Source organism: Rissa tridactyla, chromosome 17 (genome assembly GCF_028500815.1).
Source record: "Rissa tridactyla isolate bRisTri1 chromosome 17, bRisTri1.patW.cur.20221130, whole genome shotgun sequence".
Taxonomy (NCBI): Eukaryota; Metazoa; Chordata; class Aves; order Charadriiformes; family Laridae; genus Rissa; species Rissa tridactyla.
In genome coordinates, this window is record NC_071482.1 from 2,583,252 (window position 1) to 2,600,699 (window position 17,448).

General features: G+C 44.6%; 1 protein-coding gene across 3 annotated transcripts in view; it reads left to right on the forward strand.

The window, feature by feature from the left end:
* POU2AF1 (POU class 2 homeobox associating factor 1) overlaps positions 1-15,893 on the forward strand; it is a 28,130-nt gene extending 12,237 nt beyond the window's left edge. For 2 of the 3 annotated variants that reach the window (XM_054223191.1, XM_054223192.1), the window contains 9 exons: positions 9-51; positions 142-413; positions 1,863-2,134; positions 5,324-5,429; positions 6,048-6,194; positions 8,978-9,144; positions 9,495-9,611; positions 13,400-13,564; positions 13,993-15,893. In XM_054223191.1, the coding sequence (XP_054079166.1) occupies positions 9-51; positions 142-413; positions 1,863-2,134; positions 5,324-5,429; positions 6,048-6,194; positions 8,978-9,049 (912 nt within the window). In that variant the 3' untranslated portion in view covers positions 9,050-9,144; positions 9,495-9,611; positions 13,400-13,564; positions 13,993-15,893. Of the gene's footprint in view, positions 1-8; positions 52-141; positions 414-1,862; positions 4,575-5,323; positions 5,430-6,047; positions 6,195-8,977; positions 9,145-9,494; positions 9,612-13,399; positions 13,565-13,992 lie in introns of those variants that run through there. The other variant, XM_054223193.1, reaches the window with a different exon arrangement.
* Positions 15,894-17,448: the final 1,555 nt, after the last annotated feature.

Consider the following 17,448-nt stretch of genomic DNA (forward strand, 5'->3'; position numbering starts at 1 on the left):
TCTTCTAGGTCGTTTTGCCCCATCAGCCGCTTCCTTCCTATTCACCAATGGGTAATGTTTCCCTGACTTTCTAAGTGTTTGTCAGCCCTGCTGCAGGGAAGGCTATGCTGAACCAGGTTTTAATCCTCTCCTGTTTTTTAGGCCAGCCTTGCATTGATACGGATGTTGCTGCCTCTGCCGTGCCTGTCACAGATGAAGGAGCGCTCTGTTCTGGCTGGATCTCCCAGCCCTCTCCCACATCCTTACAGCCTTTAACTCAGTGGACTACTTACCCTGATTATGTGTCTCATGAAGCAGCCAGCTGTCCATACACAGCAGATATGTATGTTCAACCTATGTGTCCCAGTTACACACTGGTTGGACCTTCATCTGTTCTGACTTATACTTCTCAACCGCTGATCACCAATTTTGCAGTAAGTCAAAAATACCTAGGTATAAATGACAGCAAATTCCCCACTTCCTAGGAAGAGCCATAGGGAGTACTGGATGTAATTGGCATATTTTATTTAATTTCTATAATGTTGTGTGTCTTTGCATCCATGCTACGCAGTTGTTCTAGCACTGAACCTGTCTACACTGTGCTGGACATTAGTATGGTTTGAGGAGGACAAAGCGTTGTGGTTGCGCTGAAATCAGGCATGCTTCACTGCCATTTCCCCAGCTCTCTGTGCTCCTCCAGACTTTCCATGTTATTAACTCATATGCTGTTATTTGCTGTTGTCCTGGGAAATGAGTCATCTCTCATCAAGTCATCAGCAGGGCTGCCACTGCCCTGAGTCTGTTCAAGTCTATGAACAGTTATTTACTGTAGGAGAATACTGTTTGCAGCTCAGGGATAATAATGGAGAATGTTACGTTTACTGTTGTCATCACTTCCAACTTGAGGAGCTGTTCTTCAGCTTGGATTTGGAATACCTGAGGAAGCAGAATTAAAGTAGTTCACTGAGTGGATGCACGTTATAGTCAATAAATGCTGTTGTCTAGACAAGTACTTAGGACACAGTCCCACCAGAGATCTGAGCAGTATCCAGGAAGTTCTTCACTTTTTAATTCTAAACTTAAAAAAGAAAAAAAAGTAAATGGGATGCCAGGAAACACATCCACCAGGTGGAGCAGGAAGAATGACTTGGCAATAAATTTCTCAAAAATTGCTATTTGAAGATGGAAGAGCAAGGCCAAAATAGCATGTAAACTGGGCAGAACATTTGGTTTCAGGCTGGACAAAATCTGTTTGGCTGATCCAAGATGATTTTCTCTTCCTTAGAGGAGAAGGGCAGAGAATTCTGTTTCAGTTGAAGTCAAGCAGCTTATTTTCCTTTTAATGTTTCAGTTCAGCTGCTGTAACTGACACACCAAATCAGCAAAGGCCCATGCCTGCATCCTGTGGCCTCACTGGTGAGGAAGGGCTATCATCTCAAATGTGGCTCTGCCTTGGCTGACAGGGGCTGGTCAGGATGGGCTGTCGCAGAGGCCAGAATAAGCTGCCTTCAACCTTGTGGCAGCAAAGTTGTGCCTATGCATTCAGCTTTTGCAAGAGAGACTGTCAAAGACAACAGTTTTCAGCACAGGGTTAACTGTCTCGTGGGCTTACAGTGAGGAGGGTGGGAGTGGGAACAGAAATTCAGAGGGAACTTGACATGAGTGTGAGCTACTGGTAGCAAGCACCTGGGACAGCCACAGTCACCGCTCTCATGGGAGCCAGCGTGGGAAAACTCTCACACTAGTATAAAGCTTTACCAGAGAGACAGGAAAAGGGATGTTAAAAGTGAGACTGAGCATCCTTAGTCTGTTGGTTTGTGTCCTCCCCCCGCCCCATGTGGCCAATTGTTTTATCTTGCTTTATTTCTCTTCTATTTTAACAGCCCCGAAGCACCACGCCTGCTGTAGTGCCTCAGCTTGAGGTGACGGATCAGCAGCCACCTCTCACATACTTCCCATGGGCACAGCCCCTCTCTGCACTGCCAGCCTCCACTTTGCAGTACCAGCCGGCCTCTTCCACTCTTTCCGGGCCGCAGTTTGTGCCCTTGCCAATCTCCATTCCTGAACCAGCCCCCCAGGAGCTGGAGGATGCCAGACGAGTCATTGGCACACTGCCCATTGAGAAGCTGCTTCTAGAAGATGAAGACAATGATACGTATGTTTTAAACCATGCTCTCTCTGTTGAAGGTCTTTAGGTTGCACATCTGGGGCCTGATCCTCACCTACTCAATACTCCACCTGGCACCGCAGTGAGTTTTGAGTACAGAGGAAAAGACAGTGGGGTGGGAACTTTACTTGTGATTTCAGTGTCCACCTCTAGCATGCCATGACTTGTGTATTGTGTGAAACTTGCTTTGTCCTGAGGCCCAGCACAAGATTTCTCTGCTGTTACAGTTCCTGCTGCGTCTCCCAGGCAGGCTTTTCATACTGCATAGTTCTTGTGCTCAGCGTCAGCATGAGGTGACTTTCATCCTCAGACACAGGGCATGGTCTCAAATTGACATACTATAGTGTAGCCATGGCCAACTGTAGCATTTGGTGAGGGTACACTTGCCTCTAAATATTGGCAAGACCTAGTTCAGTAGGACTGATTTCTAGAGCTCAGCATAAATGCCTTGTGAGTGTGTCTTTGTTCTGTCTGTGGAGAAACCTCTACCTGACCTAGGCCACTAGAGAACATTTGGAGGGCCTAAACTGACATTTTTCTTTCCTAAATTGAATTGCTCCTTTGGAAAACTCAAGTGTAGTTTTGTTCTACTGGTGCAGGTATCTGCATTAGTCTGAAAACAGACATCCCTATTTACAGACCATCACAAAGTAGCCTAGATGAAAGGTTTGAGTTCACACAAAGATGTAACTTGAAGGTCTCACCTTGTCTGCCATTGGAAGAGAGCCACGTAGGTGTGGGACAGGAGTTTGGAGTCATGGTCTTTCAGCTGCAGAATATTTTTGGACTCTAAAATATCCACCTTTGAGATGGGGGGCTGATGTTGTGTCTGGCTGCTAATGCTGCATGTTCTACCAATGGACAGATCCTGGTCCCACTGAAGTCACTGGGAGTTTTGCATGAGTCAGGATTGCAAAACATGGCCCTATATCAGGAGATCATTGAGAAGACAGGGTCTGGACTTCAGTCTAACAAGGAATTCATGTCATTACCATTAGCCAGCAATACTTTCGCTTGTTCTGTAGCATTTGAGTGTGAAGTCGGTGATGTCGTGCTGAGCCAAGGAACCTTAGTGACCTCTCTTGTGCCTTACTGCTATGGAAAGTTTCTCTGTGCTGTAGTCTCCCAGACCCACAGGTGCACACATTTTCTTTATAGCTTTCTGATTTTCTTTCCTGGAGAATGAGTAGCTTTACTTTTTCCTCTGATGCAACTGTAAATATTATTGTTGATGCTCAGGAGTGTCGTGCCACAGTCAAATATACTTGCAGGAGATGCATCCCCTTCTAACTCTGTTTATTGCTTTCTTAATAAACAAGGGGCTCTTGGCTGGTGAACACAATTTCTCTGGGTTTTTCTGCTTTCTAAAGCCCAGCATCCGTAGGTGATTTTATTCTTTGCAAGACTAACTGCAAAATAATTTATTGCACTATTACCTGGTGTCCAGCTCTCCAGTTGTCACCCAGGCAATGTTTTAAGTGACCTTACAGTTTATGCCTGAGTGAAGTTTGCAAGCTCAGGTTGAAAGTTTCAAGGACTTCCAAAGCATATTTTGTTATTTAATATTAACAAATCGGGAATACATAAGCAATAGATCATGTAAGTGATCATAAAGTTGTTTGAAAATAGCAGTAGTTCAGGTGCATTGAAATTAGTGGCTTACATTTGCAGAAAAACCCAGCAAAGAAATTAATTACAAGGAGCTTAGTTCACCACTGCTTACTCCAGTTTTATAAGCACAAAGACATTCAGTAGGTAAAACTGGGATAATGCAGTTGTGAATCGAGCCTGTGGTTGCTAAGATTGCTTTTAAATTTCTTTCACTCCAATGTATGTAAATTCTGTGTGTGAATATCAAACAATGATGAACTGTTTCAGAATTTCTTTCTGGGTTGTTCTGGTTAGAAAAAGACATTCTCTTTCAATAAAGATCTACAGTAACTTTCATATGCCTAAAGTGTTTTATTTCCTATCCAAAATGGTAACCCAGCATTGATTTAGCAATCAATTAGTTCAATAACATATGCACAGGCTAGAACCACAGATGAGCTGTTAGAGTTTCTGCTAATTTTGCTCATTAAGGCAGACTAAGGAGGAACTCCATGATCCAGATAGGGGCTGGAGGCACTGTTTTCTCAAGCAGTCCTTACTCACAGAAGCACTCCTGCAGTTCAGATGTTAGTTCAATCACTATTATCCTCTATTGGCATCCATGGGGATGTGTGGGTGTGCACCCACAGCTAATGCTGAGCTTGACTGCAAATCAGACTAGCTGTAAAATCGCATCTCTACTTTGTGAAATTGCAAGGTGTGGCTCTGGGGTACAAAATTACCTGAGGAAAGAAGGGACTGTCTACCACCACCTGACTAAAAAGTATCAAATGGTGCTGTCTGGAGTGAAACAAACCCAGAGGCTGGTACAACTGCCTGTAGGATGGTCTCCTCCTGCGCAAAGGGAAACTGTAAAGCCACATGTGCATGCCTGGTGCACTTGTAAATAGGACCTGGAGGAATGGAAGTGGCGAGCAGCTCTGTTTAATTCTGTCCAGCTCCTGCCATAGAGCCAGGCAACCAAAGTGAAGTGGTAAAGTGTCTTCCCTGTCGCTAAGGGCCGTGTCACCAGCAAGTCCATAACTGCTATGGGTTGTGACAACTCTTGGTCTTATGCACAAGATAAGGACTTGGTCCCTCTCACTAGTAGTTTTTATAAAGAAGTCGAGCTGAACAGGCTGTTTACAAATACACCATTTTGAACAGGCTGTTTGTTATCCCAGCTGGTGACATATCGCCAATGCATACAAGGCCGTATCACTCCAACAAGTGATAAATACACACTATAAGGTACACTGGGCCCCAATGCCAGGCTTTGTGGAGGACTTCAATACCTCCCAGCACAAGGGCAAATCTCACCTGAAAGAAAGTGCTGAAGTGGAAAGGAGAGACAGTATGCCAAAGCTCAAGAGTGCTGAGGGCTCTTGAAAGCTGCAGTTATTTTCAGGTAGGAAGCCCTTTCCATGGGAGTGGGTGCTTGCAAGGTCAAGCCCTTTGGGGCTTATGGCATGGTTTTGTGAAACACTGGGTATAAAACCCCCAAACTGGCTATGCTACTCTGTAAAACTTTGCTCCCAGGGTGGTTCATGGCCAAGCAGTGACCAGTGTCTTTATTTACTGTCTTAGAATTCTACATATTTATGCAGCTAAAGGTATGAGGGCGTATACATTGGCAGCTGCAGAGCGCATGAAATTGCTGCGAAGACTTGATGCCAAGGAACACAGAGGAAAGGTAATATGGACCACTTTCTCTTGCAAACAGCGGTGTTTGGGATGGTTGTGGTCTTTGCATGACTGACAGCCACTGATGCCCTGTGAAACCCAGCTCTGTGTCTCTGTTGCTGCAAAGGAAGCCTTTGGGACTGATATACCTTGCTTAGGTGCTTCTGGCAGGATCCTAAAATTAGAGGGGATGAGATGAGTATGACCACCTTCTCTTTTCAGCCCATGGTTCAGAGAGTGATCTGAAACAACACTGGTCCAGGAGTATACGTATGTGTTGGCAGTAGTGTCTGAGGCCAAAGGTTTTATGAAAACAGATTTATGCTAAGAGGGCTGCACCTGACATAAACAGTGTCTCAAAAATGCCGGACTTGGATTGTCATCCAAATTAGGGCTGAAGAGTACAAGAGGGAGTTTAGCAGGAGCTGGGAAACGCCCCCATCTCCTGACGCTGTGGATACTAATATGTGGGATTCAAAATCTGCCTATGAGCTGTCTTTGGTTTATGCACCACAATCCTTGGGATTCTAGATGCCATTCAGCCCAGACATCCTTTCCCTGTTTCTTGTTTTATGATAGCACCTGCTTCTAGACTCTCACGTTTTATCTGCTGTGCTGCTGTTTTCAGACTCCTCTGCTGGTGGCCGTCACTGCCAGGCAGCCAGCTATTGTCTATGATCTGATCCGGGCAGGAGCAGATGTCAATGCTGTAGACAACAAAGGGCAGTCAGCTTTACATCTTGCTGCAACATACGGGTATACCCAAGTTCTTCAGGTAGGAAAAGCTTTTATGGTTTTAATTGCTAGCAATATAAGCTGACAATAAAATCTCAATATTAGTGTCTTTAAATAACTGTCTCGTAAGACAAGAGGTCAGTAAGCAACAAAGACTGACCAAAGTTTCTTTTTCCATTGTGTTAGGAATCGACTTCCCAGATTATTCCTGTTTTAGATCTATACTTGCACCTAACAGCAGTCTCCTGTTACAGAGGAAATGGCTTTAGCATATCTGGGGGGGGAGAAATAAATTCTTTCTGCAGATCACAGCTCTAAATCTGCTGATGGCAGGCCAGGCAGAGTGAGCTTGCTCTGGCTTGAGCTGCCAGCCTTGTACTGATGCCTGCATTGGAGGGGGTTCCCCAGAGGCTGCAGGCAGCTGTGGGATGTGAGAAGAGGGAGCAATAATACCAGTGTGAAACCCCCTCCCTGATGTCAGCGTCATCCAGACGGCAGAAATGAATTGTGTCCAGACTCAAGCCAGCTGAAGAGAGAGCAGATGTGACCCATCAGACAGAGCCAGCACAGGCACAGCCTTCAAAATTAGACACATTTTTCAGATTTTATGCAAAACCAAGATCCATCAAGAAGATTTTCTAGGGCGTGAGAGACACTAAACATTCCTGTATGGCCAGAATCTACAAAAGCTTTCATGACTTCTATGACCAGATCTTCGCTTCCCTATTGCTTCACACATCTTTCTGTAGACAGGGTCTACATCTAAGTTGTGTGCCAGCCAGACTGTAACAGTCCTTAAGAGCAAATTAGCACACTAGAAAAGGCACTGTGGGAATTTTTGGAAGTGATTACATAGCAGAGAGAAGCATACTGGAATGTGTCTCTTAAACGCTTAGCTATTGGCCATAAAATTGAATTTTTAAAACATGCCTTCCTTGATTCGTGTCATGACCGAGTATAGGCAGCTTCAACGCAGAGTTGTATTGCAGCAGCATGGCTGCTGCTGAGTTTACCTGAAGGCAGGGCGCAGAGTCCTCTGAGAATGAGGGATGTGTCAATGGAAGTGCCAGGGGGTACCTGGCATGCTGGCAGTCCCTCTCCAGTATTCGTTAACTCTGCCTTGCACACGCCCTGTGTTGAGTCATGAGCAGACAGTTAATGTGTAACATTGCAAGTTCTTTGGAAAACAGGTGTTTTCATTCAGTGAGGAAAAGTGTTTTACATCCAGATGATTCCAACAAAGCTTCACAGAGTGCCTTCTGGTGGTTTGTTTGGTGGTTTTGAGGTTTTTTCCCCCTTGACATAAAAAGGGAAAATGCACTCAGGCTTGCCTTTCAGTGCGGCCAAGGCCATGAAATGCTTTATGGTTGGTTGGTTGGTTTGTTTATTTATTTTATTGCTTTTTCTAGTGGATTAACAATCTAATCTTTAATCATGAGGCAGCTCAGAGCTGCTTGTCAGTATTCGACCTCTATATATTATTTTATTGTTATGAAAAGAGGGCGCAAGCCCTAACTGCTCTGGAAAATCTTTCAGCAAAAGGATTCTGTCCTGTGCCTTGTCTACCTTGAAAAGGTTCTAGATGAGTCACTGCACTGCAAAAGTTCTTAGTCAAGATGTGAACAACTTGCTTTATTCAATCAAGAGCAAAAAATACACTATCTGTAATAACATAGGCAAGGAGCTACTTGGCTGCATCACATCGAATCTATAATTTTCTTAAGTTAAATAGTTTTAGAATTTTTGCTCTCTGCTAAATCTGAGCGATGCTTATCTCCAGACCACTATTTCATGCCATTTATAGGCTCTGTCTCCTCATTGCTGCAGCCAAACTGTGGTTTTAAACTGTCACAATGCTGCGTATCTGCTGCACATTACAAAGAAAAAGTAAATAAATCCAGTCTGAGAATTTCCAATGCAGCAAACTTCTAGGTAATAAAGTTTGGCTGTACCTGTCAAGGAGAGATTGTCATTTATCCTTGCTGAGAATAACACAGAATAAATATGAATTGGTGTTATTGGTGCCTTTGCTTAATCCAGGGTGAAAGCAAGGAGGCTAGCACTCTTGAGCTGGGTGCAGTGCCTTAATTTTAGTGTTCTGAACTGAGACTCTAATAGGATACTATACTCAGGAGGGGTTTAGGAAACTAGGTAACACAATCATGTTGTGTAACCCTGAGTGTCCTTGTTAGGAAACAGATTCACAGCACTGAAATCTAGTGTCAGATAAGGGCTTAGTTTGTAGTTAAATGATCATTATCTGATTGTTTGTTTGTTTCTTTTAAAATTTTGTTAGTTTTGACTGATTTTTGGCTTGGATAGTATTCTGCTGATCTGAAGTCTTCTATTTCTCTGTTGCTTCTAGGTTATATTGTCACTAGGTTTCCCTCTTGATTTAGAAATGAAGGATTTTGAAGGTAAAACCCTTTGTACAAATACTGAAATTGTACAAATATGAAAAACTACTGGCTATTTCATTGACTGGTGCTCAGCGGTATTTGGTGGTGTGCTAGGAGGCCAGAGTGGCCTCAGAAACTGCCTGGGCGTGAGTCATCGTTGGGTGCTCAAATGCCACAGAATTCAGTGGTGCTGATGATCCAATGGTGATTCAGTCAATGGCACAATTGGAACTGTGTGCATGCTGGAGTGCCCCAGAAAGTGCCTACACAGCCATATGGTACCTTTGAAACCAGAGAAGGACTTGTGCCTTAACAACTCATGTGCAGAGATGCATACGCTCTCGTGCCAGCCCTCGCTTCCTCTCTGTACATCAATATCTTCATCAGGACTGTCATTATCTTCCTCCCGTACTTGGTTTTCCAGGCCATACCCCACTCCACTGTGCTGTTCTGGCCCACAATGCCCTGCTCCGGGAGCAGGGTTGCCAGACATTGACGGAGGAGCAGCAGAAAGATCTTCGGCACCAGAGTGAAGAGCTGGAGTCCTGTATCCACCTCCTGGTGCAGACAGGAGCCTCCATCTACAGTCGGGTAAGGGATTGGCTCAGTTGTCCCTATGCTGTGTGTTTGTGTGGGAACTCTCCCCTGCCCTGCCTGATCCTTGTGCTATGCTCAAGCTATAGAATTGGAGAAGGAATGAACGGCTGACAGAAGGGCAAAGCCCGTTTCCCTTTTAAGTAACTGCTTGCAGAGTTAGTTGCTGCCTTTTTCTTGCAGCCTGAAGCAAACACTGGACTGTAAGAGGGCCACTGAAGGGGAAGGAGGTGATCCACATCAGCTGCAGACCTGGCCTGGACTTTTCTCTAGTGGGTTTACATAATATCTTCAGGTTGTTCTGCAGAATGTTTCTTATTTTGTTTGTTTTTTCTCTTTTTAAATAGGATGTGAAAAGCAACAAGACAGTTCTTCATTATACGGTCCAGGATGGGAACATCTCCCTGCTAAGATACTTCTTGGAGCTGAATGCTTTCAAGTCCAAGGACTTTGTCAACAACAAGGTGAGTCAGACCATGTGTGGACAGAATTTGTGTGCACATCCACAGGCAGAGCAAATGCCGAGGGCAGTGTGAGACCTGTGCTGCAGTGGGAGGCTGCGTGCAGAGGCATTAGGAGATCTGCGGCGTCCTGCAGAAACCAGTTACCCTCTTCTCACACACGTTTTTTCTGGAGGGGAAGAGCAACAGTTTGAATCTGAAATTTTTTTCCTGAAACTGCATTTTCCAGTAAATAGACACTTCACCTGGAAAACAGTGACTGGCTTGAACTCTGAGTTGTGTAGTGAAGTGCAGGCCCCTCTCCCAGCAGGCAGAAGCTGACAGAATGAGAAAGCGAGATAACCAGGGAAGAGGAAGGACATGGGAGGCGGTTACTTGGGGAGGAACATGAACTTTATTACATTAGGCTGAAGACTGAAAAAAGAGATCTGCAGTGATGCAATGGTTTGCTGTTGGCAGCAACGTAATGCTGAAAGACGGCAGTTTAGGGTAGCCGTGTATGAAGTAATCAAACATGCCATCCATAGGAAGGATGAAGCTTCTATTTCAGTTAAGGGAGACGGTGACTCTTTCTGCCTTAAACATTATTTGCAAGTCTTCTGGCTCTGTTTGCGCCTGGGTACAAAGTGGTTATTGTGATGGCTGCGGGTGAGTTTGAGCCTGGAGTATCAAAATATTCACAGGGTCCACCAAATCCTAGCAGCGGCCAGGAGCAATAACAGAAGACAGACACATGCTACAGACAGCGAAACAGTGGCTCACATTGCCAGGCAGGTGAAGCATGGTGAAACCAGCTCTCTAAAGCTAGGCAGCACCCTTGCTGAGCATGCAGGAGCCTAGGCACTGTGGCAAGTAGACCACCTCTGACTCTGCAGGCTCAAGACCCTGCTTTAGACACTCTATACAGCCCTGCTTACTGAGGTGAAGTTTTGCTCACATTGGTTTCTCAGTGCGGGGTTTCTGGAGGCACAACCATTCCTAGGTTGTATAAAGCAAGCTAGAAACCTTCTCAGTGCTGCTGTTGTGTCACCCATCCCCTTGCTGCCCCATACTTCACCTCCGAGCAGATACCAAGCAGTGACACTATCTTGCAGATATATCAGTTTCACCCATCCTCCTAAGCAAAAATCCTGACATTCCTGTTCCTTAGCTGAGATATCGCTCTGCACCATCAGCCAGAGCTTTGGATCTTGACTAGCTGCCCCCTCTCAGCAGGACCAAGTGGGTGATTCCCATCCCTGGAAGTGTTCAAGGCCAGGCTGGATGAGGCTTTGAACAGCCTGGTATAGTGGGAGATGTCCCTGCCCATGGCAAGGGCATTGGAACTCGATGATCTTTAAGGTCCCTTCCAACCTGAACCATTCTGTGATTCTGGGTGCTTCTGCAGAAGGGTACCCTTGAGCAACAATGGACAGAGAGGGGAGGACAAGATTAGGGATCCCTGTTTTGAGAGGGTCAGTGCATTAGCTTTTCATTTCAACAGTTTCAGTCTCTTACCCTTGCTTGTACTCCCTAGAGCATCCACATGCTTGTGTCCATCATAAAGGAATTGAATGTTTTCTATCAACTGAGTTGCTCACTTTGGAAGCAGGTACTGGGTAGCTTCACTTTTTTTTCCTCCTACAGATGTCTTTTGGACTGGAGGAAACATGTTTTGCTTTGTGTATGTGGGTAATACACTGAGCTTCTGTCTTTATGTACAGCGAAGGGCCTTATGCTGCCTTTTCACTACATTCTTTCTGTATCTTTTAAGATCCATTAGGCAGGTGCTAGCTTGTCCACAGGAGTCTGCTGTTGTCTCTTGATCACAATACTGTGAGAGCTTCCTGCTGTGATAGGATCACTTGAAGTTCTTGGTCTTGTTGGTGAGCTGTCTCGAACAGTGAGAAGTACAATGGGAAGGTTGTCTGATACCCATCCTGGCTTTTTCGCTCTTCCGAGCATGCAGATGACAAGAAAACAGGGATGCTGGATTCCACGTTTTCGCTTACGTGGCTCACCCACTGCTTGCTGTCGTTGTCTCATTCTAAATTCATTTCGTTGTGGTTTTTACAACGAGAAAAGCATCGAGGTCTTTGAGGTATTTTTCACCTGAAGGATTCCTAGAGCCCAGATATTGCTGGTCTGGACCATTGCCTCGCGTAAGCCCTATTAAAGTCAATGGGAGGCTTCAAGATGAGGCATTGTCAGATTGCCTTGTTTTCTTCGCCCCATGCCTGGATTTGGAAGCTACTAAGTGCTTCTGCCACTAAGATGCAGCAAACAAATGCAGATGTTCCCATTTTAACGAGAAGTCCTATAAAGAGCTTGTAACTATCCCTTGACTCTATGGGATGATAAAATTGACAAGGATCTGCTTGTTCAGGGCTTGTAAAAAATGCCTTGTCTGAGAACAGTTGTTAAAATTTTGCTATTTTGTTTTATGCTTCAGTGTCCCTTATGTCTCAGTGTTAAATAGGACCTGAAACTCATATGTATTCCTTTTAACAAGTGGAATACACATTGCAATTTTTGTCCAATCATTCCAAGTTCAGGACAACGTATGATCATTTCTGAGAGAAAAAATATACAGCTGCCTAAATGAGACTTTTTGCAGACTAAAAATACCTTGCCTTATGCATTTGCTTATTAGGTTTTTCTCATTTAAAACCGTTACCAGTCATACCTGACTAGGCAGGGACACAGATTTCTATACGGTCTGGTGATACCGGAGCTTTTCTGCAGCAAATTGCAGTAAGCTCTGTCCTGCGCCCCCACGTGGCTTCACAACAAATTTTGTCTATCGTTTCTGTGCAAATCCTGTTACTGAAAAAGCTGGAGTTAATATATGCTTAAGTAGGCTCTTAACCTCAGGACTCTTCTGAATGACAGTGCCATGAAAATAAAGCCAAGCGTTACCTTCATCACTCTGGGAAGGAACTAGGAGAAGATTTGGAGCCCGACATTATTTATTTTGTCTGCTGCAGAGCCAAGCCACCTGCAGGCCTGTTTGGTCCACAGTACACAAAGTCACTGAGGGACACGGGCTGCTGGAGTCTGGCTTAGCTGGGCCCCCAGGACAGCTTGGTACCTTTCAAAGCACCTCTTCTTAATGCCAGGACTTTGTTGACCTGGGAGGACTCGCACAAAGATGCCTGGTATCCAAGAGAACAGTCTGAGCCTCACATATAACCTATACACTATTGGGTCTGCCTTTCACTTCTGTCAAAGTTTCTTTGCAGCTTTCTGGCACTTGTAAGTGATTGTAAAAGGGAGCAGTGGAGATGTATGGAGCACAAATGGGTCTATTGTTTTTAATGCTTGCATGGCCCGTGTGTGATGGGTAGCACAACATAATGTGCTTTGTGTCCCTTAGTTTGACGTAAATGTTTCCCAGTGTAATAGTTCCTGTTGTTTCTCCTGGGTAAATATGCATGGTACATTGCCTCTATCCTTCTATCTTTCAAAAACCTCATCAGGTCTCTGCTTACGTGAGGGTGCGATTTAGCAGGGGGTTGCAGACTGATTAGGAAAGTTGCTGATACAGGACTATTTAATAGGTGTACCCAAAGCCCCAAAGCCCCCCAATTTGTAGTGCTCTATCAGAGAGAAAAATCTAAACCTACAAATCTCCTGCATGAACAGCCATACATGGGAGAAACAGAGCAGGGATACTTCCTCACCTCTCGGTAAGTAATGGTGTGAAGCTTCTTCAGCTCTTATTTCACAAATCTCCAATTCTGAGTGGGTAGCACAGCTTATCAGGAGGTTTCTCTTTTCTTTTTTTTTTTTTTCTTCTTCTACTACATTAGGCACATGGCAACACAGCTTTGCACATGGCAGCTGCATTGCCTCATGACAAGAATCAGAAAGAAATCGTCCAGTTGCTCCTTGACCACGGGGCAGACCCGAGCATCCGAAACTTAGACAACGATCAGCCAATCCACATGGCTCCTTCTGGAAAAGCTGGGGATCAGGTACATGGTCCACATTGCTGCTGCTTCTGAACACATCTGTGCACACCACAGCTGTCTGTCCTTGCCAGGGGAACAGTGAGGACAAGTCGTGTGACATGGGTCTGATGTTGCAGTGGTGTAGACTTGGGGGTTCCCTGCTTTAGTAAATACATAATTGAGGAACACAAAGCAGGCATTAGCTCATACTCTGAATACATCTGAGGCGGTATCAATGTGTAGTTCTTTCATAATGGCAGCAAATCTCAAGGGATGATCGGGTTTCATGCCTATAGATATGAAAAGGCTTCTGGAGCTCATTGTAGTCTCTGATATGTTTACACGTGTATTTAGTTACACATATACATGTATATAAGTGTGTGTATGTATGTATTAGGGTGTCTGCATGCAGTTTCAGACGGTGCGTTATGAACTACTACATTTTTTTGCAGGTTAGGCATTTGCTGAAGAAAGGGAAAGTTGCATCTGCATTCGTTTCCTGTTGCCGAAATGCCAGATCCTAGGTTGCCTGCAGTTTCTGGAATGGCTTCAACTTCAGCTTGCTAATTGCACAAGGCCTCTTAGAAAAACTGTGAGGGTGATTAACCGACGTCTCCCTGCTCCTAGAGTCTTTCAACCAGGGTGGGATGACAGTGTTTCTCAACCTGTGGACCATGAGTATCATGTAAGATATCAGAAGATGAGCTTTCAAATGGTTGAAAACTTTATTTTGTTATCAAAAAATACTAATAAACCCCAAGTATTGCTTGCAAGCAAGGAGGGAAGCAAAGCAAATGGCTGTTACATAAATAAGTAAATGTTCGAAGTACAGCCAGCCTTTGATTTGGTGGCAACTGAGACGCACGGTGGTGACTGAACACAAGATGGTAGTTTGGCTATGAAAGGTTGAGAAATACTGCTCTTAAGACATGCTTGAACCCTGCCTCTTGTTAGGCTCTGTAGAGAGGTACCGGTTGAAATACTGACGCCTTTGTGATGCGCAATTACCTCCATTGTTCCTGCTAGCCTGGGAATGCAGGAACCTGAGGGAAGGCAAAAGACTGGATGGAAGAGGTCACATCAGCCTGAGGCGTCATCTGTGGCTGTATTTCACTGAGTGAGTGGATATCTGAACTGAAGAGCTCCAAACGAGGGTTCCTGCAAGCTGCTGCTACCCTATTTCTTAGCACTTTGTGAAAGAAAGCTGAAGCAGCTGCTGAAGCAGCATTGCCACAGCCTCTCACCCCACCCCAAGAAAAGAAAACAGATGCTTGTAAGAGCAAGTACACGGGGCAGGTTCTCAGCAGCACAGGTTCGTGTGGCTCCTGAGTGCTTCCCAATGAAGGGATTCCTCTTTGAGGCTTCTGATCCAATCCAAGTCTCCAGCTCTGATGGCAAAGAATAGCTCTGGAAGCACGTCAGAGTGGGGAGCTGAACCCTCACCTGAAGTAATGCTTGTATAGGAGACAGAGGCTTCCTTTGGGTCTTCAACAGCTTTTAGGCATGGACAGGGTAGGAAACCTTTGAGCTGTGTGGGCCTGTACACAGCAGGGTCAGAGTGCAATGTGGTAAGTGCTCTCCTATTCCCATTCATATCTAAGGGGGCGTTTTAATAGATTCTTCTTATTCTTTCAGTGAAATGATTTGTGAATTGCTGTGCAATCAACCAGCAACAGTGTCTCTGCTGGGTCAATAGGGTTGAAATTAGATGCCTGAAGGGAGTGAGAGCCATGTTTTGACAACCCTTTCACACAGGGTGTCTCATCTTCAGTACACATTCTGAATTATAGTCGCTGATTTCTCAATGTTGCACAAGTTATTATTTTCTAACAGGACTGAACAATAAGATGAAGGGCAGATGTCTTAAATCACTGCAGTAACTTCCTTGATCACCCACTAACTCAAAGGGATGGGGTTTTCTAAAGCACTTGTCTGTCTTATAGACCTGGACTGTTTAAACAACTGTTCAGCAGACTTGAACAAAAGCTCCTAAGAAATACAGAGATCGTCTCAACTTTCTCAGCCCTGCTCTCTGCTGTTTTGCTATTGCTCCTCACTACATCATATCTACAAACCTGTCAACATCCGCTGACAAAAAAGTAGATGTGGATTTGCATGTATTTGCATAAATTTGCATATATCTGGGCATAGGCCAGCAAAAGCATGTGCTTTCTTACTTTGAAGGGATGTTATAACAAGCCTTGAATTGAGTGATAACTGCGTTGGTGAGTTAGTACTGTGTGTCAAGATAATATGGCCAATAAAATATCCATTTGTTGAACTTGCTAGCAACAAAACTGTAAAACTGTGATCAGCATGTGGCATGTGATGCACCAGGAAAAATGTAAAGACTTTTGCCATCTAGAAATGTCTATGAGATAACAGAAGTCCTTTTTGCAGCAAGTGAAAAAAATACATGAGCTGTTTTCTAGGGTAGCTTTATCTCTTTATTTTTTCATCTGCCTGCTGTTGGATATTTAATACAGAGCAACACCATCAGTGACTTGCAGTCTGTAAGCATCACCATCTCCAGAATATCAGGGAAAATATCAGTCTGGGGAGGGGTAGATGTGGCTTCATTCAAAGCATTGCCCTGGCAGCCTGTGCTACTCAAGAGCTGATAGATGAGATTTGCAGAGGGAAGATCCCATGACCGACCCAGGAAGGATTCATTCTCTCTACAGGCACATCTGTGTTCAGCTTCCCAAAGCTCATACATTAGAGGCCTTCTCTGAAGCCAGACACAATCAACAAGCTGTTCATATTGTCTTTGGACTGGATCCACGAGACAGTTGGAGGCTGCTGCATGTAAAGCACCTTTCCCTGTCAAGCCAGGCAGTTCCTGGCCTGTGTATCAAGAAAATTCCTTTGAAGGCTCAAAGGTGGCCTGAGTGTTAAGTATTCTGTGCTGGGGTGAATTTCATTGATTTGAGCAGTATCTTAGTTCATGGTTAACCCCTCAATTTTTTATGACTATTTCAGGGGAAATGTATCTTTTATAACCTTTATAACCTTAGCGGTACTGGCAGTGTGTGATACCCCTTTATTTGCACAGTTTATCTCTTCCTACCTGTGGCTTTGGATAAGTTGTTAATAACAAAGGCTTGTTATCGCCAAACAAATGTTCAGAGTGGCACCATAGAAAAGTCACTAGTCGGTTGGCAAGGAAAACCTTTTGATCAAATACTCTGTGCAACTGGTAGACAATGTGAAAATAAGAACCTTTTATTTTCTCTGTAACTGCGTGTTACTTCTGGAGTTATTCATGGCTTTTGTAAGAATGGGGTGATCCTCACTTTTGTGTAAACATAGGTTTATATAGGCTGGCAGAACTTCACCTGGCAGGGACTGATGAGTGCCAGTGTTTAGTGCAGTGCCCGCACTGTTGGAGTTATGACCCAAGCTACTTTCCTTTAACCCCCGCCTTTTTTTTTTGGGGGGGGGGGGGGGGGGGGGCGGGGGAAGGAAGAGAGGAGAGGGGTAAAAGAAGGAAAGATTATGTTCCTCATAGCCAGAAAATGCACAATCAACCTTTGAATAGTCCTCCTCTGTTGTTTTTTTTTTCCTTGCTTGTGTCCACAAGACATCATTGTGTCAACAGTCAGCAAGCTTTTACTTGCATTGCATGTGTCACCTGGAGCTATTGACATGGAGTTGGGGAACGGTGTCTAAAACACGTTTGCAGTCCCTGGCATGGGGGATTGCAAAACAACTGGAGAAAGAGTAGCAGAGAAATAGGAAGAGGCTGCAAGGAATGGAGGACAGCGCTGCTTACTTAATGGACTTACTTAATGGACCCTAACACAGACCCCAGCGCACAGAAACGTTTTGCTGGAAATATCCTTGTCCCAGCAGAGCGGTTGGTAATTTCAGAGCAGCTGGTCCCATGCACCATGAGGCCAACAGCT